The sequence below is a fragment of the Tinamus guttatus genome, unplaced genomic scaffold (genome assembly GCF_059628265.1).
Source record: "Tinamus guttatus ecotype Peru unplaced genomic scaffold, ASM5962826v1 Tinamus_guttatus_pri_ptg000048l, whole genome shotgun sequence".
Taxonomy (NCBI): domain Eukaryota; kingdom Metazoa; phylum Chordata; class Aves; order Tinamiformes; family Tinamidae; genus Tinamus; species Tinamus guttatus.
In genome coordinates, this window is record NW_028288582.1 from 9,330,602 (window position 1) to 9,352,286 (window position 21,685).

Consider the following 21,685-nt stretch of genomic DNA (forward strand, 5'->3'; position numbering starts at 1 on the left):
GAGCCCTGGCAATTTGTGCTCAAACAGGGTAAGGGGTTGGTGCCTCCCTCGCAGGGGGCTGCTGCTGCCCTAGCGGGGGGACAGCAGAGTGAGGGCTGTGGCGGCTCCTCCGTGAAAAGGGCACCCCCCACCCTGTCTATAGTGGCACCTCATGCTGTCCAAATACTACAAGCGCCCTCGTATGTGGGCACATTTAGTTATAAGATTCGAGATTTGCAAATGAGATTAATCTTGTGACGTCCATCCCAAAATACGGTAAAGAAATAGAAAGTGCAAAGTCCCACTGGGGTCACTGGGAGTTGTTTCCCAGGAGAAATGAATCAGTGAATATTAGGACTTCCCAAAAGGAGAAAAGTGTATAAAAATCTTTTGTCTCCCTCCTCCCTTTCCCTCTTTCCCCCCCCACCCCAGTCATCTATGGCTGCCATACTGCATAACTGGCTTCTAGTATGAGAGTGTTTTAGGCGACTAGAATAACAGTCTGTCTCTTTCCACAGTGGCTGCAGACAATCTGGCAGCAATCACTGCTACTTTTTAATATTTCTAGTTATTTTGAGATATCCTCCAAATGTCTCAAGGCTTGGAACGCTAAAAGGGAAGAAACGTTTTGGGGATTTTTTTCTTCCTTTTTTGATGTTTTTATTTTTTGTTTTTGTTTTGTTTTGTTTTTTGTATGGCAGACGAAAATGCACTTCAGTACGCCACTATTTGTTTTTGCCGTGGTCATCACCCTGATTGCCAGCTCTGACAATATTTTCACAGAAAGGGTAACTAAATAGACGATATTTGTTCTTTATAATAACTCTTTCAGTAGGATGTCAGGACCTGCATCCAAATGAATATATTCGCATTTTCATGTTCCCATTTTTTATTTAAAGCTTCCCCTCCCAACTTTCTGAAACTGCTTCATACAGACATGGTAAGTTACAATTAGGGTTCCTGTATTGGATAATGTCACATTTCATAGCTGATCTGTAGAGACCTAGCTGTGTGAACCTATAAAAGCTAGATCCGATTTTTTTACATATTAAATGTTTGTTTAGTTTAAATACGTCTGTATCTTTTTTGATCAGCCTGAGCAATTTGCATGCCATGCTGCAGTCATCTTCTATACTTTATTAAATATCTGTCAATTATAAATATCAAGGTTTTACATTAATGTCAAGATAGTACATCAAAAATTCATGGAATATGTGACTTTTTTCAAGGGTATTTAATACTTAATGCATTTGTGTCATTTTTCTTTCTAGATATATTGACAGGTTTTATTAAGTGTTTGTTAGGGAGATTTCATTTTTACCAAGGGACTATAAAGAGAAGCTGCATCCTAAATCAATTTTTTAATCAGAATATTGTTCTTTTTTTGTGTGTCTTCAGATTCTTGTAATCTATAGGGTTTTTAAGTTACACACTTAAATATTTCAAGTCAAATCTAACCTGATCAAATATGCTGACGTTAGAGTATCTTAACTTTAAAATAGCTACTAGAATATTGTATCATGGAATGTTATAAATATGGTAATTTCATAGACTGCAGTTTTATTCTACCTTGTGTCATTTATTACAAGACCATAGATTTTGTCCTTTATTTTGATTTAGTAGTGTTTTTATATGTGTTTTTTTTCTGGACTCTGTCAATATATGATAAACCCTATATTTCACAGGTTTGCAAATGAGGAAGGGAGAACCAAGCACTTAGCAGAATGGAGAGTCTTTGCACATGGGTTGCACCTTCAAGTCAGGACTAATTAGAGGGACAGCTTATGTCACATGAACAATTAGTGTCGTTGCAGTCTGCAGGTGTGTGATGTCCTGAGCACAAACCCCATGCAGTTACGTTTAATGCCGATCTCCTCTCTGCGAGGATCATGGCAGCATGTGTGTAGTTTCTTCCTTTCTTTAGGTATTTGCTCCAAGGTAGGATTGAGCCTGTCGGCTGGTGCTGCATGTGTAGGCTGTGAGGGAGACTGTGCCCATGTAGTGTGTTGGGTCTAAGAGCTTTCAAAGTGACAGTCACTGTCTTTTGCATTTCTGAGCCCTTTGTGTTCTCTGTAATGCCTTTCAGTGCATTAGAACCATGGTAATTACTGCTCTTTGCAAAATAATTAGTTCTCTCAAAATCTCTTGTTTGGGAAGAGGAAGGAGAGAGGAAGGACAGAGAAGGACAGAGGTATCTATTTGTATACTTGAGGCCTTGGTCTTGTGATAAACTTGCTAGGACCCTCGGTTTAAACTACAGGACAATCCATCTACACTAAAGATAAAGTATCAAAAATTGGGATTTCAGAATGCTGGAATAACATCTGAAGGCTGCTTCATTTTCTTTATTTTGTGTTCCAAAACTTGCTTTTCTAAGCAGGGGGAGAAGGAAAAGACTTTTTGAAAGTGTCGGATTGTTTGGCTTTTCAGAGGTTTCTCCTGCATTTCCAAGTGGATATTTGGAAGTTGCGTGAGGGATTTCAGTGACTTTTCCGCATGAGGACCAGAAGGTGGCATTAGCGCCACACTGATGAGCAGTGAATCCCGGGAACGGGAAGCGAGGGAAGCCGAAACAGGCCTCAGCAGCAGAGTTGTGGAAAATATCTGTGCAGTTTTACTAAAACAATATCTTTAAATACAAACATGAAATGGGCTGGGAAATGCGGTTTTGTAAGCAGCAAAGCTAAGCGAGAGGCAAATTAAGTGTATGGGCTACCAGGAAATGGAAGGCACCTTGAAGGAACGCGTTTCTAACAGAATGTAGCTTCTCTGTTCATACTCTTTAAAAACTGCAGGTGCGGAACATGGTTCCCACTTTTCACAGTTAATGGAAATGCAACACACAAATTTTTAACATATTTAAAGCAAAACCAATTGGCTTGCATGTTTCACTACCCATGTGGACTTTCTTTAGTTTATTGCAGAAAGCTACTTCAGTAACTTCTATCAGATTAGTAATTTTGACAATAAAAAATGAGATTACATTCTCATAAAGGAATAATGGGAAGGGATCTGTTTCTTTTCTTTCTCTTTTTTTTTTTTAATCTTATTTCCAGTAGGAAGCCAAGATTTTATGCTCATTTCTGAACTCCGAATTGCTTTACTAAGTATTTTGCTATATATATACACATACATCTCTATATTTCAAGAGATGATGTCTCTAGAAATGAATTGTTTTGGCTTTCAGTTCTAGGTTTGTATTGAATGGTTTTACATGAAGAAAAAAATGTCAAATATGCTGTTAACATTAAACTCAAGGAAGTTTGTTATGCAGTGTCCAGATTATCCGTGCGAATGAAAACCACACAGAAAAATGTGAAGCCCTTCCTGAAGAAGGGAGGGAAGGGGCAGCAGTTGCTCAAATTGTTAACTTGGTACATGCTTCAGAAGTCCATGCAAAGGGTTAACTAGAGGGGTTGGAGGAGGGCAGACACCTGGGACCTAACACCCAATTGGCAGTCTTTTGTAATATATAATTTGCCTAAAATTGCTCACTGAGCACAAGCTTTTGTTTTCTAATTGATTTACGATTTGAGCCACTTTTACCCCATCCCCTACTGTCCTGCACACATTGCCAGCAAGTACATTACAGTGAGAAATGATAAATTACCATGCACTTGTGATGCTAATGCATCAAGAGTAAAAAACTGCACACTACATGTAGCTTCATGCATTAACAGTGTTGCAAAGATAAAGCTGTGCAAAAATTCATCTGTATTTTTAGGGGAAAAAAAAACCCACTATCACTTGGTCTATGAGACTTGACCGATGAGAAACTGAAGATTAAAAATTATGCTGTTATCTTTCCATTTGTGAAATGCTAAGTTCTGACCTTGAGAAATCGTGTTGGTTTGGGCTTAAAGCTACCTGTATTTCTTGTGACTTTTAACAAGTTAATTTATCAGAAAACCCATAGGTAGAATTGTTTCTTAAAAACTTTTGTAAAAACTAATATTTTGCTTGTTAAGGACATGTAGAATATCCTTATAAAATTGAGTTATTCACCTTTGTGATGTATGTTTAGTTGGGCTAATGCAGGTATTATCTAACCTATATTTGTCTCCAAATTATGTAAATATTTTAATCTGCTTTATTTCTGAAGTGTAGTGTAACTTCTTTGAATAAAACCTTCACAGGTATAGAGGAAGCAGTGACAATTTTGAATACTTTTTTTTTTTTTTTTTTTTGCATTTGTATCATGCTACTGATATTTCAGAGAAGAGAGAACTGTGAAAGTTGGTTAAGGCTAATGTGTGCTTTTTGTTTGGTTTCTTCCCCCACACAGCACCAAAGATTATGTTTTGTTTTACCTTCTTGTATTCAGTCCACCTTAAATTTTGTTATTTTTGTATGGTGTCTGTGGGTTCCAGTCTTGAAATATGAAGAAACAGATTTATGGCGGCTGCTGGGCACAACAAATTAAGTTGACAGTGATGTATGAGAGCATAATAGCACGATGATCCCTCTGTAGCGCGGCTGGACGCCTCCTGCTTCATTTGGCTCTTGTTAGGATCTGTTAGGCAGCTAAATAATGAAATTCTGCTGACTGATTTCTGATTTCTGTTTTCTTTCTCTTTTCACCTTTTTCTGAAACTTGCATTTCCCAGACCCATCCTAATGCCAGCAAACTGCCCTTAAAGGATTCTTTCACTTATGATGACTACAGGTTGGTCTGTCTGTGTATTAATACATATATATATATATATATATACACACATTTTTTTTTAAGTGAGCTGTGGGGCCTAGTAAATTCTTCACTGGTGGGAGAATCCTGTTGTCATTGAAAATTTAAATGTACAATTTGATACTGATATGCTTTCTTAATGAAAAATGATATAAAATAAATACGCAGATTTTAATAGTTGCAAAGCAGTAGTATTTATGACCAGTTAATTTAGTCAACTGGCACACAGTGTGAGATTAGTAAGGCAATTGGTTGTTCTCAAAGAGGATAATTCAGTAGACAATGCAGGAATGAGTTTGTTTTAATAAAAGGTTTTATTAGCACAAAATGTTGAAAAGTAACATTTACAGTGGCTGTTGGATGGGAGAGCTGAAGAACTTGATTTGTTCATGCGGAGCCTGAGTGTCACTTAAAGATGCTATAGGGGTTGGCATAATTAAGTTAAAAGCAATAATAATTAAGATAGCCTTAATTTTGTTAAGTGATTAAAATACATGAGTAAAAGGTGTTCATGAGTTCTTACAGGGATATTTTTGTCCAGTTTACTTTTGAGTCAGTCTAGCAAAGTGGGATTTCTAAAGCGTTGCCTTTTTCACCTGTAGTGTCACATCGGAATATACCAGCTTTCACTTTGTTGTTACACTTCAAATAGGGTTTATATATCAGAATGATCTGCGATTCTAACTTGACTAGATCTGAAGTTGATCAGCATTTTAAGCAATCTGGAATCCTTCTGAAAGTCTAATTTTGTATTTCAAACACTTATACCAGTGGATTCTGTGGGAGTTAAAGTTACTTTGGCCTTCTGCTGAGAGTGTCTTTTTACTTTCCATGTCCTGCTCTCTACCTGCCCCCGCCCCCATAGTTAATTGTTAAAGCAAAAATATAGTGAAATTTTAAGAATTTGTCTTCATGGCATCTTATATTCATTTTTGTCTGAAGTAGAACAAAGTTGAAATTTCAGGAATGTTTTGAAAATACTGAAACTTTGAGCTTTTCCAGCAGTGTTTGAATAGGTAGCTGCTATTTCATTTGCTTAACCTGACCTGGAAAGGTGTTGACAAATGCCTATCCTAAACTATCTTTTACTTGTTTCATATTTTTACCTGAATAGATGAATGGGGTATATTTTTTCCCTTATTCTGTTAAGTAGACAGTTTAGGCATGCTGATCAAAGCCCAAGGTCCACAGTTGAAGGGGAATGCTTACCAAGGTATCTTACCTGTGCCAAGCGATGACACTAGTTTCCAATCCGCTCAGTGTGTCAGCCCTTTAGGGAGCCGGGGGAAAACACCTCCCGGCTCATAGGAGAGTCTGCACGTAGCTGAGCTGCTGCTGCCAAGCAGGAGCTGTGAACCCCTTTGAAGCTCGCAGGATTAGCTGACCCCAGTTTGGGGATGCATGATGAGAGGTTTGTGTGTAGGAAATGATGGGGAGGCAAAAGACATGGGAGTGGGGCCCGGTTTGGTACTGCTGCCTGATTTGGGGATTCATGATGTTACGTGTGTGTCTTAAAGCCAGGACCTGCTGCTGCTTTTGCATGTGGTGTTACCTGCTAATGTTATTACTGTCATTAGCCTGTGATGTTTAAGAAAACTAAATATGAAAATTTCTAGCGTAAATGGTTGTACTGAGCCTTCGATATGCTTTTAATTTTTTAACTTTGTTTTGTAGATGGGCAGTTTCTTCTGTTATGACACGACAAAACCAAATTCCAACAGAAGATGGTTCCCGCGTTACCTTGGCTCTGATACCCTTATGGGACATGTGTAATCACACCAATGGATTGGTAAGGATTTTTTCCATGTTACTGAGAAACATTAGGACCTTAATATTAAACCTTTCAATGTTTCATTATGTTTCTTAAAACATTTTTTTTATCTTCCCAAATAAGCCTAAACTAAGCTAACATCTTAAAGTTATGTCAATTTAAAAATTTATATATCTTTTTTTGATTGAGACCTTTCTTCATCCATCAAAAACTTCTGGAATTGATTGCAAGCTTTGCATGTATCTGTATCTCATATACTCTTATCAGTATGTAACTTCAAAAATTTTTAATTACATGATACTTTTTTTCTCGGTTGAGTTTATGTCTGAAGATTAGAAATATTCAGAGTTTTGTTTCTGGTGGGGCTGACGAAAATTTCACGAGACTGGATAGATTTATACTGAGAATATGAAAGCAGACAGTGGTGGAGGTTGCCTCTTATACCTCCCACTAGGGAAATTGATTAGAAATTTGCAACTAAGAAATACTGCCTGTTCTCCTAACCATGCCCAAAGAGCCTTGTTATGGAGACAGCAACAGCGAGAACAAAGCCTAGTTCAACAAAAACAGTACATCTGTTACTACATCAAAGAAACACAATGCAAAAATACTACTTTAGGGCATATTAAACATTTAAAAGGTGACATATGTATATAGAAAGTCAGACCTGCTGACATTTTGGCTTACGTGAGCTAGTTCAGAGGATGAGGTCTTGATTTCATTAACAGGCTTAATGTTGAACTGAGGAAATGGAAAGCCTTAAGAGAATAGTTTGTCAATAGTGTGTGGCAGACCACCAGCTTCAGGATTCAGACCCTCAATTGTATTCCCAGTATAATTCAAATAATCTGGAGATCTGACCTGAGTGTTAGGACAGCACGATGTGCTGGTATTGTTGGTATAATATATGTATTCTGACTTATTGTTACCATATCTATACAAAGTACAGCATGGTAGGTTAGACTGATAAGTTTCATGTATTTTTGTTTGTTTTATTTTTCCCCTATTGAAAGGTGGTTATATGTTATTCTCTATTAGCGATACTTACCCTTCACTATTAACACGATCTGATAATTTTGATTTAGCCACAAAATTTATATTTGAGTCTCCAAACTAAATAAAATTGCTTAAACTTCAGAAATGTATATTTTTGTAGTATATGTCTTAGCTGCAAGCATCAATACTTCCTGTATCCTCTTCCTGTTGGGCATCTCTTTCAGATGCTTTTGCAGAGACTTGCCTGTATTCATTAGACAGCGCTTAATGAATGCTTTCAAAGTTGGGATTAAAGGGAAAGAGGAAGAAAATTAAAGTTCTGGGAGGGGAAAAAAATAAGTAACTCATATAAAAAGAAGAACTAGTTATTTTAATCATTCAAACTTGTATTTAAATTGATAAAGTAATTTTTTTTTTATTATGCTCCTTTAACAATGGGTTTGGTATGGAGCCAGCCTCTGGAGCCAAACCTGCTAGTGCAGTAGCATATCAAGGTTTGTAAGCATTTTTTTTCTTGCTTAAGTGTATCCTAAACAAAGAGGAGGAAAGGCCTCCTAAATAATTCGCATGTGTATATAGGCTTTATTCATTTGATTCATATTTCTACAGAAACTAGTTAAAAATTATAGATTCATGAGGAAAATAACATTGATAATGGACCAAGAAAAGCTATTAAATCATTTTTGTTCCTTGATAGTTTACTTGTATTGGTAGAAACAGGAAAAAGCTACTAAAGTAATTGTCTGTGTTGTAATCTGTATTATTGTGGAGTGGGTTCTGCCCTAATTATAGCATGTACCTTTAAAATGCAACAGCTAAGTAGTTCTTCATTGCATGAACGTAAGAACTGAAGGATGGTGTTGCCCACTGGCTAGACTGTTCCAGAGGTGGGATTGAAACGCTGCTTGGGTCAGTCAGCTGTTACATACCCCGGTTCCTGCCCTGTTCCACAGGGCCCTTTTCCACCAGCTAGATAATAAAATGCTCTTTGGGTTTTAACTGAAGCCAGGTCCATTCAGCTTTTTCTTGCTTCTGATGCTATTAATTAGATCAACCTGACTCTAAGAACTATATCAAAATGGTTGTCTTCATGCATTTCTCATTGTTACTCTTTAGTGGGATTGTATTTTGACAGTCAGAGGTTGATTACCAGTTCCACCAGAGCTTTGAATAAACTACATTCTACCTATTGGGCTGGATCTGTCCATAATCCCTGACCCAGTAGACTATCGCATGCTTTATACTCAACTTGGAAATCTTGACTCCTTCAGAAAGAAAACTGAAGGGTTGCAATTTGTCAAGCTATCACATGGGAAAAGAAGTAACTCCCTGTTAATTCTCTTACCTGGCTACTATTAAAAGAAACAGAAGGATAGCTCTCCATTATGCTTTATAGCCCATTAAAAGTGCTGCTTTTGTTTGTTTATTTTTAAAGCCCCACCTCACCCCCTCTAAGTCCTCCTGCTCCCCCCACCCCCCAAAAATAGTGGCCTAGTAAAGCATGCTTCAACCTAATCCTTAATACATACCAAGGTGTTACCAATATGCCTCCAACCTTTCAAATTCTTAGATAGCCTGCTACATGGTGAGTTTTAATTAAAGGTTATTCAGCCCAGGATAAGAGCTGTAGAGGGCTTTATGCGTTGACGAAACGCTACTGTCAGTGTTCTGCAGGCCACGCTACATGACTGTAATGTTCTCTCTTGATCTCAACACACCACAAATCCTTTTAAGAGATCTTAAGTGGCGACATCCACAGCAGTGCAGTTATGCAAGTGTCCCATGGGGCCCGGCTGTCCTGGCGCGTGGCTGCCATTTTGGGTCTGCCTTGTCTCAGGCAAGTTCCCTGTGGTCACTTTGAAAGCCCTATTTTGGCTTCCAGCTGCACATTTCATTATGCAAGCAGAGTAGAACTATTAATATGTAAACCATCAAGCAAGCTCTCAAAGTAACCTACGGAGTTCTCCCTTTGGATAACCGACAGCCAGGCAGAATGTCTACCCAAGTTCACGTGTGAATCGGCTCACGAACAAACACACTTTCATTTACCAGGGTTAAGAGATAATCTTTGGCTTTCCCTAGGGCCTTGTCTCATCTTGCAGCTGCATCTGTATCTATAAGTTTGATTAATACTGTCAAGGGCATGCTCTGTGTCACTTTTTAAAAGTATTACATTTTAGATTAGCTTTACTTGTTAATGTGAACTTAGAGATTTGTGTTTTGTTGTTTGGGTTTTTCTTTTTTTAAGAGAAGTATGTACAGACTTGTAAAGAAATCTTTGTCCTCTTCTATTGCCTATTCCAATTGGATAGAAAATTATTTTAGAAATTTAAGAGTATCACTTAATTTTAGATAAAGTTATTTTTTACAAGTGAATTATAATTCCCTGAAGATGGTATTCCCTGAAGATCCATAGTTTTCTAATCCTTTTTCATTGGGAGAGGTCAAAAATGGGCCAATAGTTCAAGAATGAAACAGAATATAGAACTCATGGTGCATTGCTCCCACCTAAAACTAAAGAATTTTTGTTTAAGAAGCTTCTGGGTTAAACATAGGACTGGCCATAGTCTTTGGAGGGTGCTTTCCTCAGAACCTTTCAGTTACCTCAGGTAAATATAAAATGCTGAATGTCCTTTTGTTGTTTTTTATTTTGGACAGATCACTACAGGCTACAACTTAGAAGATGACCGGTGTGAATGTGTAGCACTTCAAGACTTCAAGCCTGGAGAACAGGTATATCTACATAATTGTTCTTTAATGAGGTTTTATGCAGAGTATGTTAGCAAGTGATAGGCTACCTTGACAAAAAGATAGTGAGTATGCCTCAGTATGCCAGTCTTTGTCCACTAGATAGCTCATGTCAAACATTTTGATAGCTCTTAACATTTTTGCTAATCTGCAACTAAAATTTGTACAAAACGTGTAATAGCAGTAGAGGAATGGGTAAAGCCCTGTTGCAGTCAAAGTTTATTGTAGTTGTGTAATTCTTGACAAAAATGCTACCAAACTAAATAAATGCAGGATTTTTCAGAATAAAATATTTTTCATCACTTGCCAAATCTCAATATTAGGATAGTTTGATTCCATGTGTATTCCTTCTGTTCTAGACAACTAGATGAAATATTTAATCACTAATAAATGCACATGTGGCAGGAATTGAATTTGGTATTCTAGATAAGATTAATAAAAGTCCCATGTTCCAAGAAAAAAGATGAGTATATTTTAGATTTGAGACTGTAGTTGGTCTGCAAAGCAGGTTATAGAATCTTTCTTTTTACCTATGTTGCACTCTTGTGCATGTGAAAATGAGAAAGTGCCTAAGAACCCATTTCCTTTCTTTTTTCTGTGTACACACACATGCACACTCTCACACACAAACACACCCCTTCATACTCAAATAGGCAGTAGCAAAGGTAGGTATGTTGTGCAGTGTAAGGTCTTCAGATGCACGGAACAGTTCAGATTCTGGTGCTCGGTTTGCAATGGCTTAGAAGCTGTAATGAACGTCAGTCTGTCCAGTGTTGGACTGAAGAGACTCGTTCCCTGATAGGGGTGTTCCAGTGCTGTGTGTCACATCCAGCTTAGACCCTCATTGCAGTGGCACTTCATTTTTTGTATTGCTTTGTCGTGATAATAGTCAGCATGGCCAAAAAGAGATTCTGTTTATAAAACATCCTCAGGTGTTTTATCACTTAGTCTCTGACTTACTCCCTTTTATGTATTATTTTGCCAGAATCACATTTTATAATATTTTGATTTTTGTTTTATGTTTTGCTACCTTCTTTTTGAACAGAGAAGTGATTTTTTTCTGAAGCATAGCTTTCCAGAGGTATATTATCCTCATTGCCACGCTGTGGTTCATAGTGATAGTATTTTTTGTGTATTGTTCCTATAATTTGTTATGGTAGTCAAATATTTGCTGTTTTTCCAATGCCAGTGTGATGAGTTAAAAGGGGACCACAATTTTTCCACAAGTGATCTAATTTATAATTTTCCACAGCTAGCAGTAGATATATTGTGTAGCTTTTCTGGCTGCAGAAGCTTCCTGTATTTCATTTATTTTATTGGTTTGCTTCATCTGCTATGGATCAGATTTTTTTTGATCTCTTTACAAATTTGTAACTGAATTATTGACATCATTAAAACATTTTAATTGTAATGTGTCTTCATCTTTCACTATGCTATGACATGTTATTCCTTACAATTTCAGTAGAAAGCATATATGATCTTTTACTGCTAAGGAGTCTGAGGCTGCAGACATCCGCACAGTCTGTGAAACACCTTGCACTAAGCAACTTCTCTGTTTAACTTGCTTTTTTGTATACAGCCTCACAGTGTAAGGGATTTGTGGTACAATAACATTGTATAGTGAGATATATCACTGTAGCTTAAAACCTGCTTAGAAAAAGACTCCTGAATTAACTGAGCTGTGTGTTCTTCTGATTATGTAATATTTACTGTCATCAAATAGAGAACTGCATTGACATTTTATTTACTGTAGTTTTCCTAAGCATTCTGAAGGGCCTTTTCAGAGGAAGAGAAAGGCCACATATAGGCAGGTCACTCACTTGCCATGTTAGTGTGCTACAAGTTAACATTAACTAGATTTTAAGTTAACATTTAAGCATTTGCTACTTAGAGCATATATTTCTAATCTAAAATTTGGAAATTTTGGAAATTAAATGCATCATTAATGTTGTTTAGCTTTTAGGTAAATACTGTGCTGTCACTTAGACAAGAATGGGGAAATGTAGTCACTAAGAGCATCAGTGGGAGTTCTGTAGTTCTGTAAATGTTAAAACTTAGTTTTGTTTTGGGATGGATAATTCCATTATCAAACAAAAGAGAAAATATCCTCTTCATAGCAGACAAGACAGCTACCAATATGACCCGATATCCCATGTACTTCATGCAGCCTAACCGTGAGTGGAAAAACTGAGTGAGCACCCTAGCACTGCTGATGTGCGTTTTGTGTCTCCTAAATTATTTCTTCAACCAAACTTATAATTGGAGTAGCTATCAAAAAAAATTATCAACTACCTACAATTTTTTTAAATGAAAATTGGTGGCTGGGTATCCTCCTCATTGGGTGCTTTCCCACTACCACTTGTGAGAGGTAGCAATGGAAAAACCTCAATTAAAAATTGGGCTTTTTTGACATTAAAAGCAATGAGGTACAAAAGCACCTGACTGCTTGTTCTGCTGCTGCCTGCAGTATCTGCCTTTTATTCATGTTCACTTCAGCACTTGTTGCAGGTTAATTCATATTAAAATATAATACATTCCCAAATATAAAGTAATTCATTTGCCTTAGATAAACTATTCAAAAAATGCAATAAAAATCAATAATGGTTGAACACAGGTCAGATCTGTGTGATGTATTTTGTTATGTTCATGCCTATAGGTTACCTTTATATATAACCAAAACAAAGTGAATCCATTTATTCCTTTGAGTAGACCTCTGTGGAAAAAATTACCCCAGAAACATTAATAGCTGTTATGGGCCTTCCTTATCTCAGACTTTTTTGTTGATCTTTGAAGGCCCAGGATCTTCAAGAGCTTATTTTCAAGTACTGGTGTTTTATAAGAGTGTGAGAAAGGAAAGCATTTTTGTAAAGTGTAGAATAAGAACCATTTTTCTGCTTTCGAAGGCCATCTCAGTTATATGGGTGTATTTCCATACCCCTAAAGTTTATTGCCCTATTCTATAGCATTTGAATCAATATCAGAAAAGAATGTATGTTTCTTTATATGATCAAATATACCTTGTACTTTGCTGCAGAATAGTAACTCTTTGAGGAAATAACTTTCAAATTATGTCAGATTTATGAGTTGATCTTAAGCTTTTTTTTCCTGTCCCTTCACTTCTCTTTTCATCCTTCTAGATTTACATTTTTTATGGCACTCGGTCAAACGCTGAATTTGTGATCCACAGTGGTTTTTTCTTTGATAATAATTCACATGACAGAGTGAAAATAAAGCTTGGCGTGAGTAAAAGTGACAGGCTGTATGCTATGAAGGCAGAGGTCTTAGCTCGTGCTGGTATCCCAACGTAAGTAAAACACAATGAACTGGGCTTTTTTTAAACACTTCCAAGCATATAGTGTCCAGTAGTGTCCACATATTAAACCTGAGAAAACTATCATAGAACAGCTTTATATATCTCTCCTGTTTGCATAGCAAGTTGAAGTCCCTGTAACAATATTGACAAAAATTCTGGGAGCTATATTGTCATCTAATTTAGACCATATATGGGGGTGGGGGAATCTTTGCTTTAATAACCCTTGGAACAAAAACAGAGCAAGGATTAGTTTGAAGCCATCCATGGGTTTCCTTTCTTTTCTATCACTTGCAGATATACTACTATGCTCAGTATGTGAACCACAGCATTTTCCTTTAGTTTTTTCAGTCCAGAGGGTACAGTTAGGAGCAGCAAATGTGAAACATAGCATTTTCATGAATTTATTATGAAAGCCATATAAAAATCATTGTAAGTTTAATATTGGGGAGAAAAAAGTTCTTTTCTGAGGTAGAATTTTTCTTCAGTTAAAAATAGGTCACACAAATTTATTCTAAGAGTAACTTTTGTAACACTGCATTTTTGGTATGCTTCAGGGAGAGTTATATTAAAATGAATTCAGAACTACCACAGTAGAACTTGTATTTACTGTTGTTGTTTGATTGTTTTATTTATTTATTTATTAGTTCTAGTGTTTTTGCCTTGCATTCCACCGAGCCTCCAATTTCTGCTCAACTTCTGGCTTTCCTTAGAGTATTTTGTATGAGCGAAGGTAAGACATTTTATAAAAATAATTTATTTTATTTTTGGGGGTTTTATTTTTTTAAGCAGGAAAATGAGATGCATGAAATGTTCAAGTAGAGGATCAGAGAAGAAGTACTTTTGGGTGAGAGAGTTAAATGATATCTGTAAGGTACCTTGCTAGTGAGAACTAGCTGTGGCTATGTGGTTTGAGGGAATATTTCAGCAACGGAGCCTTTTTTGAACACTTTTTTTTTTTAAATCTCTCTGTTAGTTTTAAATGAATGAGCTCTAGAGGTTGATCTTTAGTTTCTTGGTTTAAAAATGGCTCACAAGTCAAGATCGTATGAGACCTAGGGGTTTATTACACACTTGAAATGACATATTAGCCGTTACCACTGGAATTATTTAGGTGTGGAATTGGAATATTCTATCTTGTAGTGGAAATATGAAAGAGACACTTCAAAGTTTGTCTTATTTTGGTAATTCATGATCGAAAGTCAATTTGTGTATTTACAAATGGTCCTTGTAGTGCTTTTTGTATGTTAGTGGTTGGACGAGGAAAAATGTAAAACTATTAAATATTCAGCTAATTTGTGCATATCAGAGTTTTGATTAAATGTTTATTATAACTGCTTGCTGATTAGGTTCTGCTTTGGAAGTTAGAGATAAAATAGATTTTTGTGACAAGAGAAATTCCTTTCAGCGAGGGATGCTGTGCAAATGATGTGTGTACCAGTAGGAAAATTATACTGGGTTGTCAAGTTTTTGCATGTGCTCCGTTTGTTTTATTTAATTAAAACAACCTACCTTATATGGTGTTAGGCTTTACTCTTGTCCATCTTTTTTTAGACTCTGTTAAGAATTCCAATAAAGAAATTTTTAGGATGCTTATGAAGGAGGTAATTTTGCCTTTGAGAAGAACATGTAGCTAGTGAAAATTTCCCTGAAATGTGTTTTGTTGTTGTTGATGATGATGTTTTAGGTTTTTGTTTTGTTCTGTAGATTCGTACGTCTTAAATGCACCCATAAGAAAACAATAAACAGTTTATTGAGAAACTCCAAGTATTTTGCCATTTCACTAATGGGAAGACTGTTGCCCCAGTAATCCTTCATGAACAAGTAAAATTTAAACACATAACGGTTTAAATTGTAGACTTCAGTCAGAATTCTGTTGTTTATAATATATTTTACTTTAAGTTTGTTATAGCTGCTTTGCAGGAGAGGAGTATGGTAATGAAAAGATTAATGAAATTTGTGTGGTGTCAAGGGGCCAATTAAAACATTTTCTGCTTTGTATGAGGCTTTCTTGGATGTCTTTTTTTGACCGACTTGGTAGTTTCTGCTAATGAGAAAATTTGCCAGAATAATAGGAAAATAACTCCATTAGTATTTGCACACTTTACCCTGTTTAATTTATTGAACTCTTTAAAGAAGTAGGAGAGGTGGAAATGTGTGGGACCTTGTGTTGGAATGGAGCTACAAGTCCACTTTCTGCCAACCTCACAACTTCCAGATACAGCTTTTGAGCAGAATGCCAGAAATAGCCAACTCCTTTGATTTTTATTTTTGAGGAGAGCTTTTTTTTCCTAAGCAATTTAAAACCATGTTATTGAAATAAAGCTGTCTTCAATGTGTCAACTGGCAGAGTGAGTGATGAGATTTTTTTTAACAGATCATTTTTATACCTCTTGCAGAAGAGCTGAAGGAACACTTGATAGGCGAGCATGCCATTGACAAAATCTTCACTTTGGGGAACTCCGAGTTTCCCATTAGCTGGGACAATGAAGTTAAACTTTGGACGTTCCTAGAAGCCAGGGCATCTCTTCTTTTGAAAACCTACAAAACAACTATAGAGGTAAATTTGTTGTTATATGAAATTTGAACTTCTAAAATGTGTTGCATTATGACTGTCGGAGAAGATACTTTGTCCCCCATCTTCTCTTTACAAGCTTTCATCTTAAAGATAGTACATAATTCATTTTGCACTTTCTAAAGTCTGGAAACCTATTTGCATTATCTAAGGACAATCAAATAAGATTGCAAAAAAAACAATTCTGCTAATGTAATTTTGTTAATGTATTTTTTCTTTGATTCTGCAAGCATAGGCTACTTGTTTCTTCTATGCAAGTAAAATGTGGCATCCGTTTCAACTTGTTTCCTGCTTAGTTGTACTTTCCAAATTGTGAGCATGTTGTAAGTCAACCTGTGAGTTTACTCTATTTGTTAAATCACCTGATTTGTCTGTAATGCAGAATGATACATACTGAGAAATTTTTGGCTTCTTTTGGATTAATTTTGGATAAATTTCACTGGGACTCCTCAAATACAGTCCCTTCAAATATGTCTGTCCGGGGGAAGTAGTGTCCCTTAGTGTTAAAGCAAAAAAAATCTCTATTCTGCTAGTTGTTTGTAATGAAACTTGCTCTTTGTTTCCTACCAGGATGATAAGTCCTTCTTGGAGACCCACGACCTTACTCCTCATGCAATAATGGCCATCAAGTTGCGCTTAGGTGAGAAGGAGATCTTGGAGAAAGCAGTGAAGAGTGCAGCTGCCAGCCGGGAATACTATGCCAAGCAGAGGGCAGATGGAGCTCCCATTCCTAAATATGAAGAGAGTAATATTGCCTTGTTGGAGAACACTGTGCCAGATTCTAGACTGCCTATTGTCTTGAGAAACCTAGAAGATGCGGAAGAGCAAGGGGACTTAAAGATTGATGAAGCTATGGATGCAGAAGTCACGGAGAATGGGTTTGTAAATGGTGAAAACTCTGTATTTAATGGGACCAAATCAGAAAGTGAAAATCTAAATCAAGAAGAAAACAGCAGAGAGACTGAAGATGCCAAAGAATCTTCCTCAGACAGTACTGATGAGGTTAAAGAATAGTCCTAAAGTTTTGACTTTCTCGTGAAATTAAAGTAGCTGAAGTTTATGAACAGTGCATTTACGTTGGTGTGTTTCTTTGTTAACATTTCTCTTTCTGCAGAGGAAAATGTTTTTGCTGCTTTATATAAAAATGAATTTTTAAGTTATTTAAAAGATTTAGCATCCCTTTTCAATTAAGATTGCCATCTTGCTTTCAGGCAAAAACTTGGGAAAGAGGTGCCTTTGGAAGATTTTGCAGCCCTTTGTTGAACCAAATGTATTTTCTTCCTGGGGAAGAATTAAGCTCTTCTATCTGCTGTCCTTTTGTTGTTCTGTTACTCTGACTACCGAAATTAAGAGCTTGCTCTGTCTCCTGCCAAGAAAAGCAGAAGGCAGGACTGACTCGGTATTAAGCATTAAGGTGGGAAAATAGTACAGCAGAAAACTGGATAAGAGGATCAGAAACTTGGGAGAGTGGAGGAAAACCTGTTTAAAATCAGGTATGCCAGTCCATAAAAGGTAAGGTGGCAACCTTATGTTCTATAGATTAAATGTTGATGAGAATCCAAATTATATACACACAAAGTAAATTCTGAGGGTTTCAATTTACTTTTTGTTTATTGTATGAAAATATCCCATCTTTCCTCTTCAGTCAGTTAGGCTGCTAAAATACACCATTCACCAACTTTTAAAGGCTGACTTTCTTATTTCCAGGCGGTACCTTTATTTTTCTACAAGGTTGGCAGTAAAGTTTGAAAGCAGATAGGCCAAGCCACAGCTTTAAAGTGTACTGTTCAAAGTGAGGTTGCTTCCCAGCTTCGTCCAGCTTTCACAATTAGCTAGGGTTTTTCAAAGCTATACTTTTCAACTAAACCATTATTAAAAGGAAAATGTGATTAATATTCCTGTCTGCTACTCCTTCATTTTTGTGTTGTTGGATGTAACATTGAATATGACAGCAGTTACCTAATCTTACTCGGCTTCATCTTTCAGTTTAGATACTGAATGGCACTGTTTTCTTGAAGGAAATGGCAGCTAGGCTAATGTATTTTTGGTCAAAGACTGAAGCCAAGTGTGCAGTGTGCTTTGCCCTTTAGATTGTGTCGCAGTCTGATGCATGTCTCTTTGGAGAGCTGCACAAGTTAAACAGGTCTACTCTTTCTGGTAGTTTTGATCACCCTCCTACTGTATGTTTTAACTTCTAAATGAAAACAGTACAATCCTAGAACAGTGCAATAACAGAACAAGCGTAATTCCAAAGCTTGACTTTGAAATTACCTTGGTATTGGGAGGAGAGTGGAATATCTTTATTTTGGGTGTGAATTGAGAGGGATATGAAGTGATTTAATTCTCTTCTAAAAATTGCATTCTCTGTCTTTTACCTTTCTATCCTAAAGTTTGAGATAATGGAGAGCTTGGACAAGCTTGGACAATTAGTTAAAGTTCAATAACTGTTGCAACCTGTTTATCCACGATCAGTTGCAGTAAAAGACCTTTTGGCATATTCAGTCTTATTGCTTCTTTAATGCTGCAACTTGGGAGATGTGTTCTTGCATAAATCTTTGGTGCAATACACATGACAAGTAGCGACTTTCAGATTGTCATAGAAGTTTTGGTGTACAGTTAGTATCAGTGTGGGGAAAATAGAAAAAAAAATAGTTTTTTAAAATATTTCACTGAGAATGGTGTGTTGCCATTGCACCTTGGATATTGCTTCACCACTTAACAAGATGCTGGACCAGTATTTTTGTAACTATATGCTGCCTTTGGTAGAATGTATGAATTATTGTCTTGACAGCTTAATTGTCATACAGAAGTCATTACTTTTCAGTTTTTATTAGGACCAATATTCTTCTGTTTCTGCACAACATTGTAGTATATACTATAATGAAGTTTTGAAACTAGCCTTCCCTGAAAATTTTAACTGTAAGCCAGAATTTAAATGCTTTGATTCAATCTGATTCACTGTATTCTGTTCCAGTATTTGCTGATATCTATGGCTTAGCAAAGCCTGTGGTCACCGCAGGACTGAATATGTGGGTTTTCTTGAATAAAATATAGTTCTACAATGTCTTCCCTAGTAAGTGTATTCTGCAAACAAAATCCCTACCTGCTAATGACTGTTGTATCTTTTCAGGTATGTGGGGAGATGAACTGTCCAGGTATACAGATAAAGATTAAAAGAAGTGTAGCTGGGAAGAGGGGAAAAATGTAGCATCCCAGTAAGCAGACAGGGAATGTGATCCATTAGGCACGGTCAGATTCTTAGTCTTCATATGTTAGTGTTGCTTAGAAAAATGTTGCACACAATAAAAATAGTGAGTAATCTAATTTTGTAATTTGCATTTTTCCTCTATGTAATGGTTTCTCAGAAACACTAACCTAAAATTTAAGCTTTTGAAAGCTGAGGTGGAAATGAAAAAAAAAAATTGGCACTGACGAGCCCTTATTACCATCTGTCATGAAAACAGACCTTTCAAAGCATTTTAAAGTTAACTTTCTTCCTAATGTTTGGTTAAGAGGCTGTTCACACTAATCCCAGGCTAAATGCCAAATCTTGCTTCTGTTTAGTGAGCTGTATGAAGTATTCATGTAAGAAAGACACCACTTGGATTTCTCGGACTGTTCTCCAAAAACAAAATGAAGAAAAACAAAAAACTTCTGATTTTTGCATGAAGCTAGGTACTGATGAATCATTTCCCTAACAACCTATAGCTTTTTTGGCTTTACACTGCAAACTGTGTCGTTATAACCCTTTTGATGAAGTTAAATATACTAACTTGGGCAACAGCCTCGGCGTCCTGCAAAAAATGGTTGTGAAGAACATAAATGCAACCCTTGGCTTGGGTGCTGTCATGAGTACGCACAGCAAGATGAGAACCTTTTGGCTGGAGGTAAGAGGATTTGAATTATGTTTTAGGATCTTTGCTAAAATAAGTATTCTTCCTTTGGACAGTGTTAAAAAGACCATATGTACAGAAAATCTACGCAGCTCAACAGTACATCCTTGTACTACATTCTTGGAGCTGACTTGCCTTTAGGGACGAATGACCACAGAGTGATAAATCTTGCACATTTCAATGGTACGCTGGGAGACCTGGGTTACACAAACTGTTCCTCTCCAGTTTATATGTTTAGATACCAGTATCTAGAACCAGTATTTTATATCTGCTGCTTCCAGTTCTATCACCCTGGTTTTACAGAAAGGGAAGTGAAAGAAATTATGAAACAGCTCTCATTCCCTAAGCACTGGAAAGCCAGTGATTGCCTGGCCCTCCAAGGATGCTCCCCTCATCCACTGCCCTTCCCTGCTTTTAGGAGCTCAAATTTGGTCCATGTGATTTCATGTGCTCTGTGCCAAATAGCAGCGTTTAGACAAAACATTGCTGTACCAAATATATTTGACATAGCAGCATCTGATCACATTATTTTTCTGGAAGATTTTTAACGGCTCCTTTCTGAATGTGTAAGTTGGGTATGATCGCATGACTTTCACGTAGCTATCGTCTATAATATGGAAATATAGAAACGGCATTTAATAGTTTCTCATGTGCTTTGTTCTTTGGGTACACTGCTTGCTGCACTAACTAAATTGGTGACTCACAGCTTCCTTAGTATTTCTCTGGTATGCACATATTTCTTAATAAAGATAGCATATTTGGGAACAATGTAGAAGATTTTATTGATTGATATATATACATATATATATATATAAATTAAGCTTAATGTAGAAAAAAGAAAAGCAAATAAAATTGTAAAAGCTCCTTTAATTTAGGGACATTTTTTCCTTTCCTTAAGCTTACTGAAATATTCAACGTATCTCAAAACTAACTGAATAACTGCTATAAAGTTAGTGTAAAAATATGAATTTGAACTCTATTAATATATGTAAAACATTTATATAGTTATTTTGGTTAGTGGAAGGAGGAAAATCTGAGATTTTTCTTCTTGCTGCCAAATTGTCCCTCCTGTGGTACTAGGCAGAAACCAAAGCACCTGTGTGTGTGCATTTTCAGTAACCTTTTGCTGAATATGAAACATTCCTGGGTTACTTATAACAGGTTTTGAGATGTGCTTAACTAAGCTATTTTATTTACTGGCATAGATGAGATTATATATGGTAATATGTATTTCTAACAAAATACAATGTTTACCTTATGTAGACTGTCTTTAGTCGTTAGCAATTTATTTTCAGCGTACATAAAGATCGAGCTTCACTTATAATCTACTTTTATTGAATTGGGCAGCAGCATGAACTGGACCTGACAGTTTACAAAAACCATCAACTTGGTGCTCAGTGTTTGTGTTGTCTGGAAAATATTGCACATCCAGTACTGGAACAGTTGGAAATCAGAAGGTATTTGAATGCCTTCTGCCTTGGTTGCTCATGCTAAAAGGCCTTAACGGTTGTTCTTGCTGCCGCTTTTCATCAGCAAAGATTAAGCAAGGTAGTAGAAGAAAGCAAGACATGACCATTTCTTAAAATGGCAAATGAAAGCTGGACAACTGGCCACTACCTACGGTAAGGGTTAGAGTCACGATTCCTTTCCTGCAGAACGAGAAGCTTTGAGATTCTTTTAGTTAGTGCTTGGAAAGAGTATCTCCAGTTCGTACTGAAGAAAATGTGGA

At 36.6% G+C, this 21,685-nt stretch overlaps 1 protein-coding gene across 2 annotated transcripts in view; it reads left to right on the forward strand.

The window, feature by feature from the left end:
* The window catches only part of SETD3 (SET domain containing 3, actin N3(tau)-histidine methyltransferase), a 55,642-nt gene extending 38,141 nt beyond the window's left edge, over positions 1-17,501 (forward strand). For both annotated transcript variants that reach the window (XM_088539679.1, XM_088539678.1), the window contains exons 7-13: positions 4,587-4,645; positions 6,338-6,452; positions 10,089-10,163; positions 13,316-13,482; positions 14,136-14,221; positions 15,888-16,048; positions 16,634-17,501. In XM_088539679.1, coding sequence (XP_088395805.1) covers positions 4,587-4,645; positions 6,338-6,452; positions 10,089-10,163; positions 13,316-13,482; positions 14,136-14,221; positions 15,888-16,048; positions 16,634-17,077 — 1,107 coding nt within the window. In that variant the 3' untranslated portion in view covers positions 17,078-17,501. The remainder of the gene's footprint in view (positions 1-4,586; positions 4,646-6,337; positions 6,453-10,088; positions 10,164-13,315; positions 13,483-14,135; positions 14,222-15,887; positions 16,049-16,633) is intronic.
* Positions 17,502-21,685: the final 4,184 nt, after the last annotated feature.